Consider the following 27,960-nt stretch of genomic DNA (forward strand, 5'->3'; position numbering starts at 1 on the left):
TTTTGAGTAGTTTGGGAGGCACATTCGGAAAGAGAAAGTTGAGGTTCATTGAAATTAGAGGAACTTTGAGTTGTTTGAGTAGTATTTTCGGAAAGAGAAGGTTGAGGTTCATTGAACTTGGAGGAACTTTGAGTAGTTTTGAGGGCAATTTGGGAAAAGAGAAGCATGGAGGTCATTAGAAGGATTTTTAGTAACAAAAGTGTTAGGAGCCATCCATAAACTACGTCGACATTTTTTTTTTCCTTTTTACCTCCTCTTGTTAAGTTATCATCAAATAATTATACCAGATAAGTCATAACTTAATTTTGCCATTTCCTTTTCACTGGTTTAAAAGCGGAGAGTCCTGCAGCATTGACTCAATGTATCAAAGAATCAAGTTTTAGTTCTTTGAACAAACTGACAGAACAATCTAATGGCTTTACATTCCTTGGAGCCTTCTAGAAAAAATATATTGGCAAATATAAGATTTGATACTATATGATAATTGATCTAAGTGATCATATTAGGCAATTTAATAGTCATCATGTGTAGATTATTAGTTGGTTTAATTATATTTGCTAACGTCTAATTTGAGAAAAAAACATCTTTAAAAAATATTATTCAGAATCACTTCTTTTTTTGTTGCCATTTTGTGATTCTGAGACATAAAGTCAATAGAAATAAAGATAGTTTAATAGGTAGAAGTTTCGACTTACATCCTGAGCCCAATCAGCTTCAACAACCAAAATCGGTTTTCTTTTTATTGATCCCGATATTAAAAGGTTCCTTAAGTCAAAAGCATGTGCAAAGGCAGTCGAGAAATCATATTTTCCACTTCTGACTCTAATAAAGGTTTCTGCCAAATAGGACACTTTTCCATTTTCCAAGACCTTACACTCAGCATAAATCGATGGAATCAGTTTATGTCTTGTGCCGATTGCAAAGTTATGATCCGAGAGTCAGACATTATATTTAAGACTCATTAAAATCGGAGCCTTGGTACTCTAGCTATATCATCGTTAGAGAAATAATTAAAAGCGTCAGGTCGAAATAGTGGATCAAGGTTCTTCATATCATCAGTGAAAGATTTTGCCAACATTCCGTAAGTATTGCTCTTCCTCAAAATTTATTCTCAGGTCTAAAATAATAATAATGATAAGTCGAGTTATTTAAAAAAATCGTATGAAATTTGAATGATAGTTCTAATGCTTAGTGTCTTAATTCTAAAATTTATAATATTTTACTTAATTAATAAATATAAGGTTACCTCAAAAGTTTCACGGCACTTTTTGAGCATGACGATTGCCCTCTAGTGTATTTGCTCTACGAGAGAATATTCTTAGATAAGTAAAACTTCCTGACAAATGAAAACTGAAGTTCATTATTCAAATCATCAAGAGTTTGAATGTTTAGAATCATTTCCGTTCTCTGTTTCTCATCAGCTGGAGATGAAGAACTGACTATATCCAATATCTATTTCCAATCTTGGTCTACCTTGAATTCCTCTATTGATAGATTTTAGAGTGGCAGCAGCATCTGAGTTACTCTCACAGAGATTTTTAATATCATTTTTTTACTTTTATCCTTCTGTTTCTTTGCCATTGAGCATCTGATTGTAGTATTCTCTTCCTTTTTTTCTTCTTTTTTTCATTTTTGCAATATAGCTCTTTCATTTGTTTTTTCATGGGCCATCGATAATCCTGAATTTCTTAGTCGTTTAAGATTATAAATTTGTTCATTAATCCGATTTATTTCTGATTTCAAATTTTCTTGAGCAGGGTTGGCTCTTTTGAAACTCTCTATTGATGGCTTGTAAACAAAATAAATTGCTATATCATGTACTTTCATCTTTTATACATTTATAAAACTATGTAGTTTTAATACGGTCGAAAACTAGTTTATAAATTATAACTAGCGAGGCGTTTTTAATGTACGCTCCTTTTCATTTGGCCAAGAATGCTTGCTAATTTGTGACCTTGTTCTCACACAGTATCAATTATTACTTCGATTGTATTTTCTGAGCTCTTTCTTGACTCTTCATCGTGGATTTCTTTGATATGAGCAAAGTTACGGTGTAATGATGATTTAACTCCTCGTTAGGTTCAGGGGAATACTGAAGTATCCTTGCCTTTGGAAGCAGTTATAAATATTTCTTAAATTGAGTACAGGGTCGAAGATGAGATGAAATTTTCTATTGATGCTGTGAGGGTGAGTAATTGAGCTCATCACCACAATAAAAATGAGTGAAGAACTTGCTGTTTACTGGGTGGTTATCAACTAATAAGGCCACAACGATAAATTCGATTTGATAAAGAGTTTTCATATCTGGGGCACAGCACTTCCATCCCATCCCCTGAAACTATAAGTATAATATCTTTGATAACTGAAAACAATGAATAATCCATTTTAAAAACAAGCCATGTCTTGGACCCGGCGCGCTTTTTTATTCATTTGCATATAGTCCAGATAGCTCTAAATTTCAATTATTATTCTTTCTCTCCTCTAAAACATTCTTCAAATTGTTGGGATTACCATGTTGATTTTCGGTTTCTTTTTTTAGAACCTGCCCATTTCACACTAGATAGACACCTTTGCCTATAAAAGATGTGTGACTAGAAAGTAGTTTTATACGTTCAAGCAAGCATTCATTACTTTCTTAGCTATCTTTTTAGTTCACTCTTTACTCATAGATATATTGAAGAATAATAAGATCTAAGACCGTAGGCCTAAAAGCTGAATGAATGGTAAAAAAGATCGCACTGATAAAAAAAAAAAGACTAAAACAGGTGAAGAAAAAAAAGAATGATAAGGAAATTAGTCCTAGGACTGATCCAACACTGCTCTGATTACACACACATAAGAAAATAAAGGAGGGTTTTCTTCTTTCCTTGTTTAGACTAATACATTTACTATTAATAAAAATTAAGATGCTAGAATATGGCATACATTGGTTCTATTCGATATATAGTAGATTTGGAACCAAGGTCTCTCCATTTTTTTTTGTTTTTTTTTAATTTTACCAGAATTTTGAGTACTTTGACAAAATACTTATAAAAGAGGAAAGATACTCCAACAGACAAAGACGGCTCCAGAAATCTCTCTAATCAGAGTGATAAGCTCATAGGTCTAGAGCTTGAAAAAAAGAAAAGCAATCAGAAAAAACCTCTTAAGAAATTGTGACTATTCATTTGAGGAGTTTGAAAATAAAGAAATACCGTTATGAATGAAAGTAAATCGAAAAAAAGTTGAGACGATATCCTTATTCCCAGAAGTAGTTGGACGAAATAAAATTGGAGAAAAATTTATTCATTCATTTAAACCAGGAGTACTATAGAGATGGAGAGCCCTGCACTCTTTTCTACATGTGTTTTCTTATACACTCGTAATACTACTTAATATACACACCATTTAAAGTTCCACTATGTCCCTAAATTTTAAAAAATCCAAATCTTATTCCCATTTGAATAATTGAAAAATTTATGTTGTAGTAACATACTGAAAGTTTAGATTTATGAAATAAATAGTCTTCGAATTCTAAGAATGAATTAATTTGTTCTGATACCCCAACACCTGAATCAACATATAAATAAAAACACAACACATCATTTCAATTATTGGTTTATAAAATATATGTCAATATATTAAATAGAAACCCATACAAAAATTACTGGCAATGGACTTACTCTTTTAATTTTTTCCCTTAATTTATGATTTTTTGGGCTATCTTTGTTTTTTTCGAATGAAGCATTCATATCTTTAATATAATTGTTTGACAATAAATCAAACAATTTAGAAGCAACAAAATTCTAATAAATTAAAAATCCATGGCCATTGGCCCACTTGTTGTGGACAATCCATGTCACATGATTTTGACACATCAGTAATTCATTTAAACAAGATATAGATACATTTCTAGGATCTTTATAAAAAAAAGACAATTTTTTTTAATATCACAAACAAAACATTTCCTAATTTGTTCTTTAAAAATCATAGCGAATCAAATTTCCATCAGTCAGGATGGTGACTGGTCTAAATCCAACGTCAGTAACAAGTTTAAGAACTTGCAAGAACCATTGTTTCATTACTTGTGAATCAATTCTCGATAGAGGAACCATTGCAACTACGTCGTTATACCTGCCTAGGACACTTTTAAACATAAAACCCAAGATAATTTTGGTACATCTATTATCCTTATATCCGTAGAGCTTTCTTCCAAAAAATGCAATTCTTTGAGGAAGGATATATGAGGATATAGAGACATTTATGTATTTAGCATCGAGCGAAGCTATTTTACAACTCACAGAATCAGATGTTGAGTTATTCGTTCCTTTTCCGTTGATAAAATTCCATTGGTAAAGTTCTAGGTCCGGATGGAATTATTGGCAAATTCTACTCAATTTTTCCAAGAGAAGTTCTTCCTTTTATTTTAAAATGAGAAGTACAATGGAAAATAAAGTAAGGATGCCCATTTCACTCACAAAGGGAAGAATAATTATAATTCCAAAGAAGGGAGACGGTTCCGATTTTAGACATTGAATACTCATTACGGTACTCAACGCTTCATACAGAATTCTGTCCGGGGTTATGGCTGAACAAGTGGAGGAAATTCTCAATAAAAAATTGGGGTTCAACAGATGGAGTTTTTAAAGAAAAGAAAAATATATGATGCCTCTCAAAATATTCGTGCTTGTATTGACTCGGTTGCAGAAAAGTAAAAATTGGAAGTTGTAATTGCGATCGACTTCTCTAAAGGGCTCAATTCTATTACACATAAACAAATATTAAGAACTTTTAAAAACCTCCTACTCAGGAAGTTTTTTAATGAAGTAGGAACATTGTTATATAATGGAACATCATATATATCAATTAATAGAGGGGAAAGTGAACTAAGGAGAAATTGTAGTCAGGCCTGTTCTTCAGACCCACTGTTTTTGGTTACTGCAGTCTAGGACATGATCAGGAGTGTTTAAGAAAATTTGATGGATTGGGTATAAAGCTAGCAAGATCGAGTGACGTGATAGATATCTACGCTGACGATGTCACTTTAACAATAAAGTACCTCAGATGCTAAATCAATAGAGTTTGCCATTCTCAATGCAAATGCTCTTATTGCACAGAAGATGACAGCGTACAAGCTGCTACAGCCCTACAAATTGAGGAGTATTTTACTGGCAGTTGCAGGAAGATATGCAATTTTATCACTCAAAATACCTTTCCTGGAAAACAACGATTCCTGGACGATGTCTGGGAGAGAAATAAAATACTTCCCAACTCCCTCTTTGTAATACCATAAGATTATAATGAAAATTTTATAAAAAAAAATTTAATAAAACCCTTTCTCCATTTGATTTTTTTTTGACTGCTTGGTTGTTTTTTGTTTTTTTAATGGGTCGCTGGAATTTTAATTTTACAATGTGATATGAATTTTATTCAATTTTACAAACAAAGTATATTTATCCAGATTTTACTTATAAATGTATTTGAATGTACAAAACCTAGAATTTTGATGTAAGTTAAAAAAAATTTACTATAGTGTTTATTCATGTATCTGTATATACACATTAGCTCCGGATTTTTATATATTAAAATATTAATAAACGCACCAAAGTAAAGAGTCGACTGTACTTTATAAAGAAAATTAATGTTTCTGCTAAATTTTTATCCTGTCACACTCCCATAGATATTGGAATTCAAGCATCTCTTGTTGAGGATAAAGTGCCTTGGGTCTTTACTTTTGTTCTAATCCATGAAGATTTTTTTGCCTTTAATGAAGGAAGATCAATCAAAGCAAATGAAAAACACTTTTATATTTATAATTTGTCCCTCCATTTACTCAAATATTTATGTATATTATCTTTTAATATATTTAAATTTTATAATTGTAGCTTATGAATAATATTCATGTTCGGATAGCACATAATATTTTACTCAATTATGTCACATCAAGTCAAATTATTTTATTCAATTCAAATTGTAGTGTCTCGAAGAGGATGTATGACTTGACATTCACCAATTCAGCTTACATATTTTATCGCTTACTAATAAATACAACTTTTTACTAATCTTTTTACAAACAATGTTCATTATTTATTTTTTATATGAAAAATGCTTGATTTTTACAGGACCTGTAGTTAAATTGTTGTTTTTATAACCTGCAAGAGTAATCTTTAGTGACTATTGATTAATTACCAGTAGTATATATAAGAATTTTATTTTTTAGACAAGTCTGAAGTGGGTCTACGTAATATATTATTATATAAATCCTTAAAATTCTTATATATACTACTGGTAATTAATCAATAGACATTAAAGATTACCCTTGCAAATTATAAAAATAACAATTTAACTACAGGTCCTGTGAAAATCATGCATTTTTCATAATTTCGTAATTTTTTATTTATATATATATATAAACAAAGGGACGTGGGTGTCCCTATTGTCCTGAAGGGTAAAATCCGTTTGGAGTAACTAAATATATTAATTACGTTATATTTTTCTTTGTCTTTTGAAACATACTAGAAATTTGTGATTTTTCTTTGTCTCTGGAAGTGTAGTAGAAATTTGTGATATTATTAATATCATTAGTTGTTTTTTTTTGTTTGTTTTTTCGAATAGAAACATACATTTCCTAAAAAGTTAATTATAAACAAAATATGTTTTTACAGATCATACATATATCGCGTATAAGTTTTTTTTTTTTAACTATAGAAACATTTTTTATTTAACAAAACAATCTTAACAAGAAAACGAAAAAAGGGAGGCGAGAAAAAACAGCAACAACAAACTCACCTATAATACATAATAATAATAAATGACAAATTAGTAAAAAAATATCTAATTTAAAATACGATCACAACACGCATGATAAAAAGCGAAATTCATTAAGAGCAGCGTAGGCTTTATTTTTGTGAAGTTTAATTTCTTTCATAATTCGACCTTGCAATCATGTTTTGCAATGGATTTGGATACGATTCTGAACGGAAAAGCCATATCGTTGAAACCATAAATATTTTTCTCTTGGGTGGGCCCTCTCCCTCAGTAGTGAGTGAGTCGTTTAGCCATTATAAACCATATTCCTTCTAAATATTCACAGTCATTAAATACATGGACGAACGTTTTATTTTTGTTGTAGTCTTTGCAACGGATGTCTCTCTCTAGATAATCAAGGACTCCTGTAAGCAGGACAGGATACTGCGCTCACACGTTTCCAATATGGGTTTTCCTCGCAATTTACTTCCACAACGGCGATAATATCAGAGTTTAAACTGTCCTGCATCTTGTCAATGAATGTGGCAACAAATGAAGCTCTAGAATTTGGGGTACCAAGTAAACTGTCTTTCTATTCAGGAGTAGCTGTGATGTAAGTGAACATGGAGTGAGCATTAAGACAGGAGAGGTAGAGAAGATAAGATGGAGTCGACAACCCCCTCATCATGGGATGGTTTTAAAATGGCAACACTTGGTTTTGTGATGAGGATGAAGTCTGATGGGAGTGTCTCCTTGGCAAATTTGTCACCAAGTTCTTCCACAGAGATGACTGACTCCTCATTCAAGAGTTCAAATTCCAAATGCTGTAGTAGGTCATTGAACTGTTGAGCCCTACGTGACGAGGTCGCAGCTTCAGTTTCCCTTGACACTTTAGGAGTTGAGAGGTAATTGGGACAATTTCGCCACAGGGATGGCACTACATCTGGTTTGAGGTACCTGTAAAAGAAGGACAGTTATTAGCATACGCATCAAAAGTGAGCAGCTGACTTACTTATTCTTTAGAGCCTTGTCAAGGGTCTGACTTCTTTTAGACTCACAGATGAAATCAGAGTCGTTGAAATGCAGTGAACACAGGTTTGTACTTTTGGATGGTGCCTAATCTGTCTTCTTCAGATCTGTTTCTCTAGGAACGGCTCTCAGCCAGGCGGTATCAAATCTGGGGTTTCTCTCTTTGTTTGGCCGCAGATCACCAGACTGTTGTGGCTCTTTGTCATAGCCCGTTCTACATCCCGGAGCACAACACTTGGTGGGTATGATTGGAATTACAAAACACAATAAAGACAGCTTCCACAAAGTAACAAATAGTTATTAGTTATTATCTTACCAAACACGTTGCATTGTTGTTGTTTTTTTTAATGGACCCACTTTGATAAAAATAGTTTGCTATCATATACCAGGAGTTTTCGTTATTAATTTGTCCTCCTTCTTTTCTTTTCTGTTTTCTGTAATTGAAACGATTTCCTTTGGAATCCCATTCTTTTTACCTCTTGCAAATGGACTTTTCGAATTTTGAATTATTTTGCATATTCCAAAGTTAAGAAATTGCTTTGTTCTTCAACTAAAATATATTGGCCTAACGTGAATTTTCCAACAATGTGCCTTTATTGATATTATTACTTGTCCCTGCTGGATATTTGTACATTGTATTCACGGTTAAATACATCCTCCAGTTTTAGCTGTTTTGTTTTGCCCACTTTCAGTGAACCCCAAGTAAATCCGGTTTCTCCGTGAAGAATGGTTCCATCACGGACTGATGGCTTTGCCAGTGAATGGTTTACCTTTTCGATCCGTTAGTTCTATTTTTTGACATGGGAGATGACTTTAGGAGGGTTTCATCTTTTAATATTCTTCTGACAGAAGTCGGTTTATTTTCATTGCATCCATGAAGATGGTTGGACGTCTAAATCTTATTTTTTGAAAAAAATGTCAAGGAGTGACAAATGAATAGACAAAACTTTTGGTCCCAGAAGCAAAATAAGTATTGCATTTATAAAGATCGTGAAAATACGATGAAAATTCAAAACAACAATGAAATGAGTTATTTTCATTGCTCGATCAAATTGAAAAAGTTTAGCTTGATCTTCCTGAAGACCCAAAGCCATTGCTCATTTTTGAATCAACTACAAATTTCCTAACTCTTTCGAATGATATCTGTCAACAAACAATGTTTTATGCCCTCCAAAATGGTAGAGAGTTTGTAACAAATGTAGAAGAAAAGACTTTGCTAATAAGTTAGAAGTAAATAAATCGGGCAAAGCTTACAAAATAAGAGTGATTATTCACAATTTAAATGAAGCCTTTCAATCTGCCATGCCCGAGAACAGAACAGTCGATTGACAAACACAGTACAAAATTCATAGGAAAAATGTATTGCAAGAAATGTATGATGTATAAACCTATAAAATGGGGATTCAAATGGTGGTGTAGGTGCTGTAGCAAGATGGGATATCTTTATGAGTTTAATTTATACCTTGAGAAGAAAGTAAATAGTGAATATAGACTTAGAGAAAGTGTTGTGCTTGGACTGTCTCAAAGGCTCAAGAATACTTATTGTACAATATATTTAGATAATTTCTTCAATTCTTTCCAATTAGTTTATGAATTATAAGAAAATGGATTATACTGTATCGACACTCTAAGAAAAGATAAGAAAAACATACCAACTATGAAAAAAGACAAAGATATGAGTAGAGGTGAAATCGAGTTACAATATACAAACAATATAGTAGCAGTCAAGTGGATTGGTAGCCGTGGAGTAACTTTAATTTGCACGAGTTTGGAAGGCTACAATTAAGTTTCATCGGTTCTAAGAAGAGTAAAGGGAAAAATTCTTGAATATTCGTCCCATGTTCATCCATGATAAAAAAAAATACAACTCTGGTATGGGAGTTGTCGATATTCTGGATCAAAAGACTACTACTACTTATAGATCGGATCGAAAATCATCGGGTCGTTATTATTATTTGAGGCTTTTTTTTATTCTTGGATATTTGTGCAGTCAATTTGCACATTGTTTACAAAAAAAAAAAAAAAATCCAAAGGAATGGAATTATTGGATTTCAAAATTATTTTAGGAAAATCGTTTATTAGTAAATACAATTCGATGTTTACAAACTAGTCATGCATCACCCCGAGAAATCATTTCTCAATCTATTCCACTCCACCTACCAACAAATATAGACGAGAGGGAAATATAGAAATTGTAATAATAAAAAAATAGAGAGTAAAACTCATATTCAATGTAATACATGCAAAGTATTTTTATCTATTGTTTCTGGACAAAAATCAAGAAATTTTTTTAGTGATTATCATGCTCAAAAAGAATAGTTGTTTATTTATTATTACAATAGAAAGTTTATTTATTAAAGATTATAATTAAAACTTTATTATTATGTTTTTTTTAAATATAGATGTATATTAATGTTTTAGGAAATAATTATATGAATGAAAAATACTTTATTTGTGTAAAATTATGTGTTCGTCTTTTTACTCTTCAGGACAATAGGACCACTGTTGTCCCCAAAAATATCTCGAAACATAGATATGCAATCTTTGCAAATTAAAAAAATAATTCTTTTGGTTATCCCATAGAGTAAAAAATATCAAAAAGTTTGAAGAAAATATCATCAGGGACCTTATGGTCCCCGAAAGTTGTTGAAAATAAATTGGAGGTTTCTTTGAATAAAAGTACTGCCTCTTATTTGAGGTTATTAAAAAACACAAAAACAATTTCAAGAAATAGGACACCCATTTTATAAAGAATTGCCTGTTATGCTTTTAGTAAGTTGCGCCCTTGAGGCTCATTTTTATGTATTACGAAACAAAAAGGGCTTTATAAAGTAATGAGTATTTTTAAGGTTGGACTTTTTATTCTAGATAAATATTAAATGAATTAATAAAAACTCAAAAATGAACGATTGAACGGGAAAAAAATGAAAGTTTTTACAAAATGAACGATTGAACGGAAAAAGAGTGAACTGGTACAAGCCTGTTATATCTTCAAGACCTTATTGTTACAGGATAACAATAAGGAGTATGGTTGGTAAAAAGTGTCGGAGAAGGTACTTCTGCCTCAGGTAATGCAGCATATATCGATACAGGAGGATGAGTTCCTTTGAAAGGAAAAGTAACTTCCGCATGTAGTCTGATGAAATTATGTACGAGAATACAATTACAACACAAATCTTTCAATACTTTAACAGAAACATCTTCATACAATTCTTTCCCAGAGATATAGTGAGGAGACATGTTCCCTTAATTTTTGATGATAAAGTAGTAGACGCCATTGTTACTTTACTATTCTTTTTAGATATCGGGCATCCTCTTCACCTTGTTATTTCTTCTTGGATGAAGTTGTTTGTATTCCCAGTATCAATTAAAGCAGAAATAGGATAATTGTTATGAGAATTCTATTATAGGCGATTTTAGACCATTTGTGTCTTTAGTAGTAGTGGCAAGTATTCATGCTGAAGTGATGTGTTGCTGGGATTTGCATACCCGAGGGTAATTATCTTTTTTACTGCATTTCTTGTAAACAGCGTTCCTAGCCCGGCAATTTTGACGATTTTGACGCGTATTGTCACAGAAATTTTTAAATTTCTGAAGTTACGGCAATTTTAGGTTCTTCTAGTTCATATATTATTCCTTGTCTTTTTGAGGGAAGATGAGCATTTACTATCAGGGTTAGATTGAGCATAGGTATATATGGCTGTCTTTGGGTCATATCTAAAGGTAAAGCTTGTTCATAAGTAGAAGTTAGACTGAGTGAAGAATTTTCTAATAGTCTTAATCGGTCTACATCTAAAGATCATGGGAATGGTGGAAGGTGCATCATTCAGCCTGAGAGATACAACATAGACTCAAATTCATTTATGGACTGAGTGTGATACCTATTTTTACTCTTCATTGTAGCCGTTAAGATGACAGGCTATTTTACTGACGTTTTGAAATCGGTGCTGTTATTTTTATAGAATTTCTTTGGTTTTATAAATTAGTGTTGAAACAAATGTGATTTTAGTAGATGAAAATATATCCAAATCTTAGGAGTATATGCTACACGGGTTATTACATTTAATTAAGGTTTGTCTGGCTTTAAGGGGAGGCGGCTATCCCGTCTACGTACCCTTAATACGTGTATTGTAGAAAAAACTCTATGAAATATTGGGCTGTATGTATTTATAAAGTAAAAAATTAATTGGGATTTTATTTTATTTTTGATATCTGTTTAAGATTGTTTTTATGTTAACGCACCACACATGAATTATAATTATATCTTGATAGGTTGAGTGCTTTTCTTGGAATAATAAGTTCCGCTATTGACCAAATACCAACAAAAAAAATTATATATATAATGTTACTACTTACTCGAACTCATTTACGAAAGACAAAATGAATTTTAAAGTCGACTGTTTGAGGAATTGGCTCAAACTAACAAACTATTTTGATATAGAAAAAGAAGAGTGTATACTTCAAATTATCTTTATAATTTGTCATATTGCGAAAAGAAGGCCAATAATTATTAATCCATCAAAAAATAATTAATTAAATACGTAAGTACGTGTTAATGACTTCGAGGATTTATTAACAAAATATGACAACTATTATTTGAAACCTTTCATGTATTCAACAATCAAGATTTCAGAATAAATAAATTCTTTGTTTACAAGTGTTGAATTAAGACTATAAAACTTAGCATCACGAGTGGATTGCTGTCTGCATATAATACTTAGCTAAATCAACTACACAAACTGCTTCTTTTATTGAACTCAAATCAATATATATCAACCGGATATATAGATATATTTACATATAAAATAATGTCTAATAAGTAATCATTTTATAATTCAACCGAAATTGACCGTAGACTCATTATTTTCTCAAATTTTCCCTTCTTTATTAATAAAACAATTCATTTATTTTCTATTTAATGAATTTGAAGTATACAGTTTTTACGTTGTACGCACAGGACACTTTTCACGTGAGTAGCGTAAGGAATGTATGAACAAATGCTTTTGACAGTTCTATGTGTATTTATGTATAAGAAAGTTATTTGACTTTGTACATTTAAGCGTGACGGAGGCGCCATACATTTGGCAAACGGAAACAAAATACGAAGATAATTCATTTATCCTAGTACTAAATACATACAACTACAATTTCAAGTATCCATGCTGTTCGAATTATAAATATTAGATGATGCCAGTGTACACAAGGCACAAATGATACAATATATTAATGCTTCATGAAATATACATAAATACAAATTAAATGACAACTATAATTATTCTTTAAAATATAAGTAAATATATAGATATGTTTATATAATTATAATGATACTCTTCAAACAAAATAATTAGTCCTTTAAAAAAAAGATGATCTAAAGAAAACATCCACTGAAAGTACAAACTAATTATGCTCTAATTCCTTGGTAAGGAAGACATTGATGAGTTCATTCGCTGTTGCTGTCTAGTCGTAAGAGCAAATCCTGAACTTCCTGAGGATGCCCTTCCATTCTTAAATATAACAGACCCTGATGGCCTAGGAGGCAAAGCAGGACCCGCGTTATTTGATCCCTTAATCCACTCCTTTCTTTTCCTCCGATAAAAGAGTATAAAACCGGCAGTGAGAAGTACATTAAAGACTAGGATTACAAAGATAGCAACTATGACTGTGCTTTGGGAACTACAAAGGTACTCAGCCTCTTCTGTATTCACCTCTATAAAAGAATTAATTCAATATTTCTGAATAAAATATGGCATTATGATTTAGTGACCTGATACTGAAGAGGAAGATGACGGATAATACTGACTATTTGAGTCTCTTTGACTCTCTCCAGGAAACTCTGGAAATACACCACCTCCATGACGACTCGGAAGAAATGGTTTATGTAGAACATTTTCTCCTACTGTTAAACGAAGGCCAAGATCAATGTGTTCTGGAAGTAAATCTTCCTTAGTCTTTCTTTTTTTCGATTCTTGAACATTAGAACTATCGTTCGCAAATGAGTTGGAAGTTCTTGGCTGTACTGAGTGTCCTTCAGCCTCATCTGTGATTGGGAAAAATGAACGCTCCTCTTTATTGTTTTCATCCTGAGTTGATCGCTTACGTCTTTTACCAAATGACTCTGATCCACCAGAGCAAGGCATCTATAATATATTTAAATAATTACATATCAAATCAGCATTTCCAAAAAAAAAAAAAAAAAATCATACGGGTTTGCATAGGTCCTGACAAAATTGAACTGTAGCAATAAAATTAACAATTGGAGTAGAAGGAAATCGAAAGGCCTTAAAGTTGGCATATAAAGCTCGAGTGCCCCCTTCTAGTTCTAATGCTGGAAAAATTATTTCATTGATCGGACATCCGTCCTCATCTATGAGGTTCATTAGTTCCCCATTATCCGTTTTTGCTTCTAGTTTTCTGGCGAATAGCCCAAATGCCGAATCTCGATCAATTTCAATACGCAACTGTAAATTTTCTCCAAGACCAACCATGGAAGCAGTTTCTCCATTACGACGAATAACTCGCATTCGTACACCAGGTGTGGGTGCAGTATTTGTAACTATATTCGTTCCAGTTGGTTGAAAAGGGACTGTAACGGAGATCCCTCCTCCAGATTCCAATCGACCTCCCACGCCTGCAGTAGGTCGAAAAGAAACAGTTTGATCCTCTGCTGTAAATGCACATTCAACTCGGACAGTTTTATCAGTATCTTGCATGATAACAGGATTCTCTTGTATGACAACGTGATTAACATATCTACCTGGATTCTAAAAACCAGAAAGTTGTCTGATGAATATCCTGAATAATTGAAAAGACAAATACCTGTTGTACAGTTCCACATTGAGAGCTGATTGGTATCTTAAGTATCATCTCTGATTGACCAGTTCCAAGTTCAAAACATGCCTGTGGATTCCCTGTAGCGTATATCCTTCCATTAAACTCAGCACCAAATGCTAAATTGACCAACATATCACTGGGTGTGCATTCTACTTTTACTGAAATAAGGAATGGCAAGGCATACATAGTGAGTTGATACATGATTAATTATGATAAATTATATAATGCGAATAAAATTAATTTTCATTTGAATAGAAAGAAAACACTTACACTACATTTCTTTTCAAATATCTAAAGTGATATAAGGTATAAATATATACAAAATAACGTGATTATATCATTATTTGAAATTTCATATAGTTAAACTTAAATTAGAGGGTGAATAGAAGATATGAAAGAAAGTGAAGCAGTCACCAAAGGAGATTTTGGCTAATTCATGCAAAATATTAATTAGGTTGGTTTTTTTTTTTAAATCCAGACAAGTTTATCTGAACGGAAATGATGGCAGTGCCTTAGGAAATATCCTTTGGAGTAACCACGTTTGACTTTCTTTCTCACCGTCTTTTTTAACATGGTTTTTTGTACCATTGTTGCATCCGCCACGCTCGCTGAACGTAAAATCTCTGTCCTGATGTAGCCCGGAGGGAAGGGATACAGAGTCATCAGAGGATAGAAAACACTCTTTACGAAAGCTATTAAAGTTAAAAGATCGGCAATTGTAGTTGTCTTGTATACTACATTGTGACCGGCATTCTTCGATATCTGATACACGGGAAATATAAGTATCCGTAAAAGGAAGGTACATTCCAGTATTATCAACATATTCACAGTTTGATGGGACTAAAAATAACATTTTCATATACTTTCTTAATATCATCGTTCAATCCAATAAGCTTACTTTTAGAGCATTCATTTTCATAGTAGTCGACACCTCTTTCAGCAGGCCGAAATTCAGAAGGAGATGAACGCCGTGTTTCTTCCGTCATTCTGCACATACGAGTATTTCTATTATATGTCATAGATCTGCAAGCAAAGGATGATATGTCCAAACATAAGTTTCGACAGTCTGATATACTTTCGACGTCTTGAACTTCTTTATTCGGTGAACCAATGAATTCATATTGAGGGATCTTGGTAAATGCCCAACTTTTTCTACAATTTCGATCTATTGAATGAAATATATCAGTTAAACAAATAATTCAATATTTCAAATAACTAATAAGGAAAACACTTACTAACACATATTTTCTCGAAATAAGTCACTCCAGTGGCTGCAACAGGTTCAGTCCCATCCACTGTGGCAGAGTTTCCTAAACCATAACAGGACTGCCTTCCTCCTCTTTCATTTCTTAGAGTAGCAGCAAGGCAAAGTCTACCACGACTTTGACACTCTCTAAGACATTGAACAATGATTCCAATATCAACAGAAGTCGAAAACTCTTCTTCAGGTCCTCGATCATAAGTAAAGTCCATAACTTTTTCAAAAGAAGTACTGAGACCAGCTGAACGGCAGTTTTCTGGATTAGGGTTACTCTTTGAATTTGATGTAGTTGAACCAAAGGCACCTCCACTAGTTACAAAAGTATTATCAGGATTACTTCCAACTTCTATTGGTCGACGATTTTCATTCATCAATGGCCTTGTAAACCCTTCAGAACAGTCTAATTCGGAAAAAAGGGCCCCATTACTTAATTGAAATGCGTTGTCCCCTCCAGAAGATGCACCATTATCTCCACTAAGGAGGCACTGGGGTCGACCAGGTCGACTCTACAATGACAATATTTGTAAAATTCATAGTAATTTTATTAATAAATACGTACTTCACTGAGAAAAGTATATGAACGACAATAAAAAGAACGTTCACTCGAGCATGCTTCCCGACATGAAGCATCGCTAAACACTTTAACAACCTTGTCAGTATAAATTAAGTACCTATCTTTAGTTTGAGGACCATAGTCACAGCCTCCTACAAATAATAAAAAAATGATTTATAATAAAAATTAAACGAAATCATTATCTAAATCACGGAAGAAGTACACTTCCCGACTCACTCAACCTTTTGTTAGAAAAAATATGATTAAAAATGTTTTATATTTACGTCGTTTTATGGCTTCGCATTGATTTTCAAGATAGTCAACTCCTTGTCTAGATTGCAGACTCTGATCAATTTCGAATCTATCGACATTTAATAGGAAGCAATCTCTTCTCACGTGATCATAATTAGCAGATTTACACACAAATGAACTTTCGCTTAGACATAGATCCTCACATTCATTTTTAGAAACATCTCTTTGAATTTTTTTAGGATCCACTTTTAGCTCTTTGTTAACAAATCGTTCATAAGTCCATAATAATCCACAACCTGAACCTATAAAAGTAAATTAAGAGTTCAATAAACTCAATAAAATTATTAAAAAAAAACTTTCCTCTTAAACATGTGGTTTCGAAATATGAAACTCCGCTAGATGTTCTCAAATTGAATAAATTATTCAAAGAATTAGCTGTCAATGATTGACATTCATTTCGGTTGTAGTCCATATTGAAGCCTTTACAATCCGCATCCTCGTCACAACGAGAGGCACATTGCTCTATAATACCTCCATCTCTTTCAGAGTAGAGCCTCGTGGGATTTCCTCTGATAAGTTCATATCCTGTTGTTTTTTCATAAGTTAATCTACCAAACGAACAAGACCTCTCTAAAAAGGAATCAATGCATCAAAAACCATTAACTAAATATTTGATTCGAAAAAAGTGCAGTGTACCTTCACTTTTACCTTTTCGTTTATTCATAGCTCCAGTTGCTGATGTAGGCCTACGATTTCTATCAAAGTCCATATCAAATCGAGTAGTTTGTATTTCTTCACTTCCTGACGGGAATGAATCGATTTGATTGTCTCTATGACTCAAACCTTCTTTACATTTTCTTTGGAAGTAGTCTGTTCCTGGTCGAGTTTGTAGAGCTCCTTCAGATGCTGAAACTAAAGCATAACCAGAATAAATATTCGTTCTTCTAAAAGTTCATATATAAGCATAATTGTTTTTATATCTTTTACATACTTATGTCATCTCCTGATATAAAACATTGACTGGCAGACGAATAGAACGCAAATGATCTGCAAATAATTTTTTCATTGAAGGAACATTGTACTTCACATGCAACTTCGTCTTTAATATTACGAACAACTTCGTCGAGATAGCGGGGATATGCATTTTCAATTTTCATATAAGGACAGGTTATCTGATCTATAATGAGACAATGAGCATAAATGATCTAAAGTAACCTCTTTAAATATTGCCCTACTTGGTTCAATACAGTTGTTCTCAAGATAATTCGAATATTTTGAAGTGTTCTTGTACTCCGTTCCGAGCATTCGTCTATCATATCGACTCAGAGTACACTTTAGTGTTATTGAGTCATAATTTGCACTTCTGCATATAAACTCTCGTTCTCTTAAACAAAGTTCTTCACAACCTCTACGTAATGAAATATTTTCATAAATTTGATCAGGATCTACATCCAGCATCTTTCCTGGTACCCTCTCAAAGGCCCAAACTTTATTTTGACATCTATTTCTTACATCAAAGCCTTTGAGACAAATTTTTTCAAAGTAGTTTGTACCATCCCTTGGAGCAAGAGAATCCCCTCTTATTTGAGTATTACGGTCGAGTTTGAAGCATCTTTGACCACTATAATCCAAAGAAAAGGAGGGGCAATCCGAGTCTAAACCGGTACAGAGTTCGGAACATTTTTCTGTAATTCCAGGGGTTGAAGTATCTGGAAATAGTGGCTCCTCTTTGGCAGTTCGTAAAAAATGACCTGTGGTTTTTTCATATGTGAATATTCCCCCCTCACATGTACCTATAAAATAGTAAAGTTGTATTTCCTTAGCAAGTGTATCGAAAAAATGACTCAAACTATACATTGGCAATGACATTACACAAGTGCTTTTTTATAAAAGCGGATGAATAATAATTAAAGTAGATGAAAGAGCCATAGCAGCAGTCTAATGGATCAAAGATGTAGGCCTCTCAAATGCTTGAGTATGTAAAACACTTACTTTTAGAGCAAATTTTTTCTTTATAAACAGATCCAGGATCAACAGGCTTGGGAATCCCTGGAAGAGTTCCAGAATCATCTCCACTTAAATAACATCGGTCGTTTTTCTGAGAAAAGCTTCTACACTGAAACGCACGCGCGTCATCACAGAATCTTTGACAATCAGATACGGTTCGAGAGAATAAAACGTCATCCATGGATATGACAGCAAACCCATTATTGGCACTTGAGTAGGAACAGTCCGTGAGAGCTGCAAAAATTAATAAAGAAGCTAATTAATTATAATAGCCAGAAAGGAGACAAATAAAAAAACAATGCAGGAGATCCAAACGTGAAATATCTTACGCTTTGCACATTGATTTTCTATGTAGTCAATCCCTTGAGTTCCTCCTACTTGAAAAGCATCTTTTTGAGTGCGTCTGTCCTCTCGGCTCAGGACGCATCTTTGACTTGCACCTTCATACTCGGCAGAGCGACAAAGGAATTTTTGGTTCAGAAGGCAAAGGCGGGCGCATTCACTCTTGGACTCCACTCCAGTTTCTATTTTGTCATCAAAACCCTTCAAGGAACTGTCCAATATCCGTTCGAAAGTCCAGCCCCTCTCCGCGTTGCAAATCCCATCAAATTCCTCTTTTCGGACTGGGAAATAAATAGAAAGGAATGGGATTACAAGTCATGGTATTTAACACGTTAAGACTTAAGAATCTCTTCTCTCACCTCCACGGAGACAAATCTTCTCATAATAGTTAATAGCCGTTGCAGGTTGGAGCTGTCTTCTTCCCTTTAAAGTGGAGTCTCTGTCGTAGCTCGTGCATCGACTACTCTTATAATCTGCTCAAAAAGATAGACTAGATGCGGATTTTATGTCAAGGACCTCAACTTACCCACTGAGAAGGCCTTACAAGAAGAGGATTGCTTGCAAATATTGATACAATCCCTCGTGACTGAAGTATCAGGCTGCGATAAGAGACCTCTCGTCTTGCAAGAAAAATTGGGACAATTCATCTTCCTTCCTGACGTCTTTTCGTAAGTTTCTATTCCTCCAAAGCATTGTGCATTTGTTGTTGCTATTAATGAATTGAGGATTATTCCAACTATACAATGAAGCCAGGTGTTTCGACGTCTCTGAAAAAGAAGAGAAATGAAAAGGTAAATTAATTTATTATTAAAGTATTTTACATGTGAATCAGAATATTTTATGGTTGTAGAACTTTATCCATTAATGATCTTTAATCCCATTAGCTTCATTTCATATAGTAAATATATTTTTTATAAATTATAGCCACAAAAAAATAGTACCCCAAGGATCTCAGTCTCTAACAAAATCACAAAGCATAGGATTTGGACACGTCACTATACTTTAAACCAATCATTAACTCCAATCAATCCTATTCAATATTTTAACTGTCATTTGTGCCCGAGATCTTACTACGACCAAAAAACACTGCAGAATCATTTTGAGACTTCACACCCTCAATACAACTTTAAAGAAGAAGAATCCCTTATTCATAGGAGAAGGAATAAAAGAGAATTTCCCTGTAAATCTCAAAAGGAAAAGCTTTTAGAAAAATGCTACGTTTGTTTCAAAAGATTTGATCCAGATAAATTATTCGATCACAAGGTATCTGCTCACATTGATCCTCGATTTTATAGATATAAATGTGCAAAATGCAATTGTCGTTATTTTACTCAAAAAATGTATGCGGAACATCTCTGTAAAACAGAAGAAAATCTTTGAAATTCGAACTTGGTCTCCTATATTTTTATTCTTGTTAAATTGTTATAACTTTTAAAGCATTCTTCATTTAAATGTTATTGATACCAGAGTCCAAAATGTGTTTTAGTTCACTTGAAGACTCATTATTTTTCTATGATCCAATATTTTTATTTTTGAAAATTACTCAAATAATATATATATGTCCTTTCAAAGTTTAATAGTATGTCTGTGCTTGTATCAATATACTCGTATCTATGTACGTATGTACTAAAAGACATTAAAGACTGACTCATTGATAAGTGACGCCTCTAAAAATACCTACTATGAACATATTTGTAAAGGTCAGTTCTAGTTTTTCCTTATCACCAAAATTGTTCAACCCATCAACTATGTAAATAAGTACTATGAGACTTTTTGAACAAAGTTGTTGCTGACATAAAAATGCATTCGTAGATTCATATAAAAATCTGTTTTTTATGTCTTGCAGCCTACCAATTGTGTGATTACGAAACAACATTTTACTAGTTCCATAATAACCTTGTCAGCTGATTGGTTTACTATAAAATCTTGGTAGTTGATAAAAAAAGGCCTACACCATAATATAATGGAGCATGCCTATATTTTACTGGAGATATCCGTAAGTTGACGAAATATAACTTTAAAAAAATTGATTTTGAATATGTTAGTGATATTCAAATACAAAATAATTTTCACAAAGTTGTAGCTCGGTTCATAAAAAATAGTTGGATGAAAAAAACAAGAAAAATAACTAAATTTGGCAGATTAATTTACGATAGACGAAATGCATTTTTTTTTTTTTTTAAACAAGAATAATCTCTTTGATTGTTTGATTGTGACGCCATCTAATTTAGTAATCTACCTATGGTCTACATGAAATCTTTTTTTTCTCATACAAGAGCTCACTTTTCATAATACCACAAATGACATCATCCTATCACTACGTTTCCCTCACTACGTAAGTATCCTTTTCTTTCGTTTTGCAAAATTTACCTTGGAAATTAATCAAAAGGGTGAATTCCTGGAAGTTGTGTAGGATAATATTCAAGTATATCCAATACCTCTTGTGGTAATAAAAGTTACTGTATAGTCAACAATATTTAGAAAACTATCATTCAGATGATCTTCGTTTCGCACTTGGATTAAAGATATATGTCTTGGTCATTACTCATGAGTTATGAGTCATGACAATGTGAATGATACTTTTAGGGGTCGAATTCAATATATATCTTCTGAAAAAACTTAGCCTTACTAAATTACATAACTGTGTACAAAGTCACGTGATAAGCTACGTTATTTTTGTTTTCTTCAATTACTCATACCATTACTCCTCACATTTACTCTAAGTTAATTAATTATTATTATCATTTACTATTACTAGGGAGTAATTATTATCATATCAGTTTTTTTTTATTCTTACTTCTTTAGAGTTATTTGTACTGATAAATATAATATAATTTGCTATATTTTATGTATAATTTATGTATTTCTCATAAGAATATCAAAAATAGAGTTAAAAAATGATTTACCATCAGTTTATGCCTTTGTAAAACGTAATAATATGTATGTTTATAAATGGGCCTTTATATTCCATATAAAATAGAATAGAAAATTCACAAATAACCTAATAAATATATTAAAATATGTGATCTAATAACTTAGTTAAACAAAAATAACAGATATCATTTTGCAATTTAAAAGAATACATTCTAATATTAATTATACTCAAGGCTATCTTCTATTATATCATGTGTAATACCCACATATTCAGATCTTAAGAAGGGTTTATTCTAATTTAACCAATCAACGTTCATAATGTTGACCAGGAGAAAAGCAGCAGTAAAAAACAGTGTATATTTTTGTGTTTGTGAGATAACACTGTGTTCCAACCAGGGATTGGACCAAGTGCATGTACTGGAGTGTCCTTAAGTCCTATAATTTAGTAATTATACTTGTACTTAAGTATTTATGAAGCACTAACCTTTAAAAAGTAGTATTTATGAATACTTAAATTTTAAAGTACTTATAATGACTTCTGACGGAAAGTTATATAAAAAAAATGTTTTAAAAACATGAAATATTTTCATCAATGGTAATATTTATTTGTAAGCAATAAGTAAATATCTTCTTCATAGTACTTGCCATCAAATATAATGCAAATACTTGTAAATTACTTCAATACTTCAAATAATTATGCAAGTACTAGTATAATTACTTAAAATTCCTCCAATGTGGTACTTTCACTTGATTTAATTACCTTAAGATGCATTTGGTCCCATTTCGGGTTGCAACCTCGATTGTCAAAAGGGAAATGAAAAATTTGAAAGAGCATATGGCCTTTTGTATTTTTCTTGTTGCCAATTGTTAACTATTATTTAGAGATTAGTGATTTTAAAGATTGAATTGATAATCTTATCAAAATCAATGACTTGGTATGAAATTACAGGAGTTCATAAGAAGGTCCTTCCTTGATTTAAATCAATTAAAATAAAACTATTGAGCATACGTAATACCTATTTTATAGTCAGTTGTTATAAATCATACAAGAGTGAACTCATGAACACAGCTGAAAAGAAATAAAAAGATCATTGTTTATATCAAAAAGCAATGCGTGTATATAACGTGTACAACTCTGGGTTTGAAATACTTTATAGATACACTGTTGATATTTAATCAATAAAAACAAACCTAACTATTAAAAAAAAAAAATTAATGCCACTCTCTCATCATTAGATATGCTGTTGGAGTAATAAATAATTCAACAGGGGAAAAGTTGCTGACAAATTACCGCTTTTCTAGTGAAATCATTTTCTTTATATATTATAGACTATATAAATAAGATTCCTTGGGTAGATAATGAAATACAAAATATTCTAGAAAAACTCGAGATTTTAGGATATTAAATTCCTTTGTGCATTGTATACCAGTCCTTTGAGAAATTGTTTGAAAATACAAGCTTGGATATTGAACGGAAAAATGAATGGCGTTCACGCTTTCCGTTCATTTTTGAACGAATGAACGGCGTTCATTTGGTCGTTCATTTCTTATTGCTTCTATGGGGTCGTTACGTAACAATTAGTTTACAAAGATTATTATTTATTTTTTTTCATTATGGATACAATTATTGTTGTCTTGGGGGTCCCTAAAATAAAATTAATTTATGTTAAAAATTATGAACCTGATTTTGTGTGTACATTGATTACTTTCTATGAAATATCTCATATCACACCAATTGCAAATCACTTGACTATGGAATGGTCGTGTAGGAAATAGGTATTCTGGGTTAGGTAAGAGTGCAATTTTCTACATACCCATTCATTTTTTATTTTTTGCTAAATATTTTATTAAAATTGGAATATAATTTAAGACAGGGTAGTCAATGTAGTGTAAAGTCAAACACATTAATGGGAATACTTATAAATAATATGTAAGGTAGCATTTTTTGGTGCCCTGATGTGATTTATCTCAGATTTTGTATTTTGAGTGCTATGCTGTTAGGACCAAGGAGGGGTTTCGGTCTGGAAATCCGAAAGCGGTCTGAAACCGTTATGATTTTTAGAAGATTGAACTAATTTGATCATTTAAAAAGTTCAGTCTGAACTGGTCTCAAAAAAAAAAAAAAAAAAAAAAAAAATCGGTCTAGATCGATCTTATATAAAAAAATTAGTATTATGGAAATAAATGTTTTTCTTTAGTAGAAATTTAAGAGAAGTTTCTTTTTTTCAGCACTACAATATAATTAGATGATTATAAGAAAGAGCAATTCTAGATCCAAGGAATCAATAAGTTAATAAAATCATTAAGGATCTTTTATGTGAAATTCCCTTAAGAACATATCAATCAGTTGGCCAGGTAATAGATACAAATGACACAATACACTATCCAACCGAGATTTTTAATTCTACGTAGCTACCCAGAATACTTCCAAATAAGTTGTCATTAAAATTGGGTGTTCTAATAATTTTACTAAGAAATGTAGATGCTACCAAACTTCGCTATGATAAAGATAGTTTAAAAAAAAAAAGATAAAGTCTAATCTTTTAAAAGCAACCATAATTATGGGAAAACATAACTGGATAAATGTTTTTATCCATGCCTTCACCGTGTCAAACCGATTAATTAAAACTTCTATGAAACTTTAGTTTCCTGTGTTTTGAGTTTAATCATCTAGAAAAGTTGCATCGTAGAGATATAACTTTTATAGATGTTCTGAGTTACGTTATGAGCATTAGTAAGGTCTATGGGCAGACATATCGAGTTGTTGTATTGGATAAATATAAGATGAACAAGGGTAACAAAGACGTTGAAAAACTTTGAGTTATTATTAAACAAATAATTCTAAGCAATGCTGGGTACTCTGCTAGTTTTATAAATCAGTTAAAATTCGCACAACCTCTGCAGGGGAGGTCCTTTAGTTGAATCCATATGTAAGTGTCCTCTTAAAACATTGAATGGAATACATGAAAAATTTGATAAATTATCAACTGCTTTAAGTGGCCCCGACCCACCAGTTCAGAGTACTAGTACTTTTGAATTTCAGCGTTTCCTATGATTATATCACCGCGTGCACCTTTCTTCATTTAGTTTTCCTTTTTTCTGTTATACCATTACTAGTCATATGATTATAAAAGTAGCTGGTTTAACCAAAAAAAATCATGTAATAATTAAATTTCTGAGCAATAGGAGCTAATAATGGATCTATACAGCCAATCCAACACCTCTCGATCTATCTTGGACGACAGCGATAATTCTGTCTTAACTTCCTATCAAGAAGAAAGTACAATGGATTTATACCAGCGAATAGAGTCCCAAGAGTGTAAAATTCCCTGGCCACACCTTAAACACTACTTCGTGTTTATTTCTCTGACAAAAGTATCTAATAAGAAGGGGACTATTCCAATGTAAAATACTCTTGTATTCTGTACAAGCCGAGAACAAAATTAAGACTAATACTAGTTCAAGTGCAAACCTTGTCCGTCATGTGAAATTACAGCATTCAGAAATTATGGCGGAGTTCTTAAATCTTTTAGAGAATAATACAATGAAGAAAGTTAGGATCTTAAAATACTCAAGCAAAGACAATGCCCAACCTCTGTTCTTGGATATTTAAAAATGGAATTAATATCAATAAGTCGTCATTGGTTTCACAGTCCGACATAGACAAGGGAGTTGTGGAATTCATCGTGGAAACCGGACAGGCTTTTCAAACTGTATAACATCCAGCATTTATAAAGCTCATGAATATCATTAACCCTACTAAGGACGTCATGAGTAGGAAGGTACTCGTGGCCAAATTAGATAGGCAATTTCAAAAAAATGACCACCGCAATTAAGGAAGACTTAGTGAAAGCCGAACACATACCCACTAACTGCAATATCTGGAGGAGTGGACACAAAAATTATTCCTTGAAATCCTCAAAGAATGGGGATTCAATGTAAGACGATTGCTATGGTGACTGATAACGTCTCGAACTTTAAAAAAGCATTTCGTCTTACGGAAAACACACTTTGGACTATGAGCCTTCAAACTTTTCAGCTGAAGAATGAGAAGGAGCAGTGGAAGATGAAGACGAGGATAAGCTGGATGGTATATAACTTGACGACCTTTTTATCCTGAATCACAACACAGAAATAGCTTCGGGACTTCCAATGCATTTTAGGTATGTAATTCCAGAGATTCAAATAATATGAAACGCCGATATGTTAAAAAAAGAAACAGAAAATTAACTAGGACACCCTCACAACTCGAATAATGTTTGGGAGGAGAGCAGCTTAGCTGCTGCCATTATGTTTTATTAAATTAGATGAATGAGCATTGTGATGAAGGAAATACACACAAACTCCACTCCGTATCTTGCAAGGAATGACTTCTTTTTGGATGCTCAATTTGACTCCGACCCCAACAAGGACTTAGACTTATCACTTTGCGACAAATCCTCTGTATTAATATTCGTCTTTCACTCACTATTGATAATTTTATACTTATTGTTATCTCTTTAAGAATAAAAAAATAATGATGACAGCTTTGTTAAATAAAAAAATCTTTCCAGGTAGCAGTTACAAAAATTGTGCTATCTTCAAATTTCATAATTTTTTAAATCTCTAGCAAAAAATGTAATTGAAAAAAAGGAAAAAAAAAAAGAAAATAATTACAGTAATATGTTGGGTGACCAACCTTCCATGTTTACCCAGACATGTCCTCTTTTTAAATTATGTCCAGAGATCCGAGAGACTTTTAATAAAAATCAAGAAATATCCTGTTTTTACGTAAAAAGGGGACATGTTAGACCAAAAATGGACGATTGGTTTATTTAAAAAAAGATTAAAATCAATTTTCTTAAGTTAAAAATCTAAGATACTAAACAAGAATCAAAATTTAGCCTTAATTTGTACTAATTCCAAAATATTTACACTCTTTCCTCTAAAATATACCCTAATTTGGCCAAATCTCTTTTTTTCTATAATAAAAAAAGTGCATCCTTATTAATCAAATAAAGTTGTAATCCTGGGTATTTATAATAGCATCAATTTTTGCTTCTTTTAATACAAAAAAATGATCCATTTTGGACATTAGTGCATTTCATTATGTGACCATGTGAAAAAATTTTTTGAGTATTCAGTGGGTTAATATTATTTGGCTGAATTGAGGAAACATCTAATCTTTTGCAACAAGTCTTACTAATTGTCGTGAAAAATTATCATTGATTCAACTTAATAGTGATTTGGCGAGTAAAAAATAATATATTATTTTCATTCACTCAGATAGTAAAAAATTTCCTTGTATTGATAGATTAATAGCTTTGTTTCTATGGCTTTTCTTTATTACAATATTATGAATGCATAAAAAATATAAATTTTCTTTATTTTCATTCTTACTGCATACATAGACCTCAATAAATGCCATAGAAGGGACGTGTAATTAATAATTTATTAATAAATGCACTTGACTACAGAGAAACTCTATGGCTAATGCCTACTTTTTTATTACTCAAATAAAAGCTACACAAGCGTTCTCGTTTATACTTCAAAAATTATTACATCATAATTTTATGCGTGGTCGTAGAGATACTTTTTTGCCCTTTTAACAAAATAAACTTGGAGAATTCTGCAAAGGGAACAAAAAAAAGTTACATAGGTCATCATGACTCATGGGGGGTAATGAGAGAAAATTATAAAGTGACGTAATCTGTCAATTTTTAGACCATATTCCCATCCACAATCATCATAAATTGTACAAGTAGGAGTGTAGATAGTCCTAGGGCCATCTTTACGCCACAGTAACTATTGTGGTCACAGTTGTTCCAGACGTTCAATAGGCCTTTCACTTGATTGAACAAAGGAATTATAAATTAAAAAAACAAACAAAAGAGTTCCACTAAAATGAGCAAATGTCCTTCTAAAAAATAAGTTCATTATTAATATGGAAAGGATCTATAAAAAAACCTTCAATGGAATATATACACAATTTATCAAAAAAACAACCAAAAACCCCACTAAAAAAAGAAATGTGAAAGAGAAGCTTCTATTTATGAATAAATCCAAACTTCCCATAAGTATTAAAGTATCTAAATAACAAAATACC

General features: G+C 32.2%; 1 protein-coding gene and 1 long non-coding RNA gene across 2 annotated transcripts; both read right to left on the reverse strand.

Moving 5' to 3' along the window:
* Nucleotides 1-276: 276 nt before the first annotated feature.
* LOC139905056 (uncharacterized) lies at nt 277-1,597 on the reverse strand. Its single transcript, XR_011779525.1, has 3 exons — nt 1,247-1,597; nt 696-1,117; nt 277-437 (listed from the first exon to the last, which is right to left on the reverse strand). It is a non-coding gene; the product is annotated as an uncharacterized lncRNA (long non-coding RNA).
* Nucleotides 1,598-12,756: 11,159 nt separating this feature from the next.
* LOC121116996 (uncharacterized) lies at nt 12,757-20,016 on the reverse strand. The gene is made up of 18 exons (XM_071887510.1): nt 19,973-20,016; nt 19,528-19,853; nt 19,361-19,474; nt 18,989-19,282; nt 18,645-18,893; nt 17,888-18,445; nt 17,644-17,829; nt 17,349-17,564; nt 17,010-17,282; nt 16,685-16,951; nt 16,407-16,552; nt 15,822-16,353; nt 15,485-15,751; nt 15,172-15,426; nt 14,572-14,744; nt 13,959-14,516; nt 13,520-13,892; nt 12,757-13,462 (listed from the first exon to the last, which is right to left on the reverse strand). Exons 1-18 carry the CDS (start codon nt 20,014-20,016, stop codon nt 13,164-13,166), a joined length of 5,130 nt encoding a protein of 1,709 aa, XP_071743611.1. The 3' UTR covers nt 12,757-13,163.
* Nucleotides 20,017-27,960: the final 7,944 nt, after the last annotated feature.

Source organism: Lepeophtheirus salmonis, chromosome 4 (assembly GCF_016086655.4).
Source record: "Lepeophtheirus salmonis chromosome 4, UVic_Lsal_1.4, whole genome shotgun sequence".
In the NCBI taxonomy this organism is placed as follows: Eukaryota; Metazoa; Arthropoda; class Copepoda; order Siphonostomatoida; family Caligidae; genus Lepeophtheirus; species Lepeophtheirus salmonis.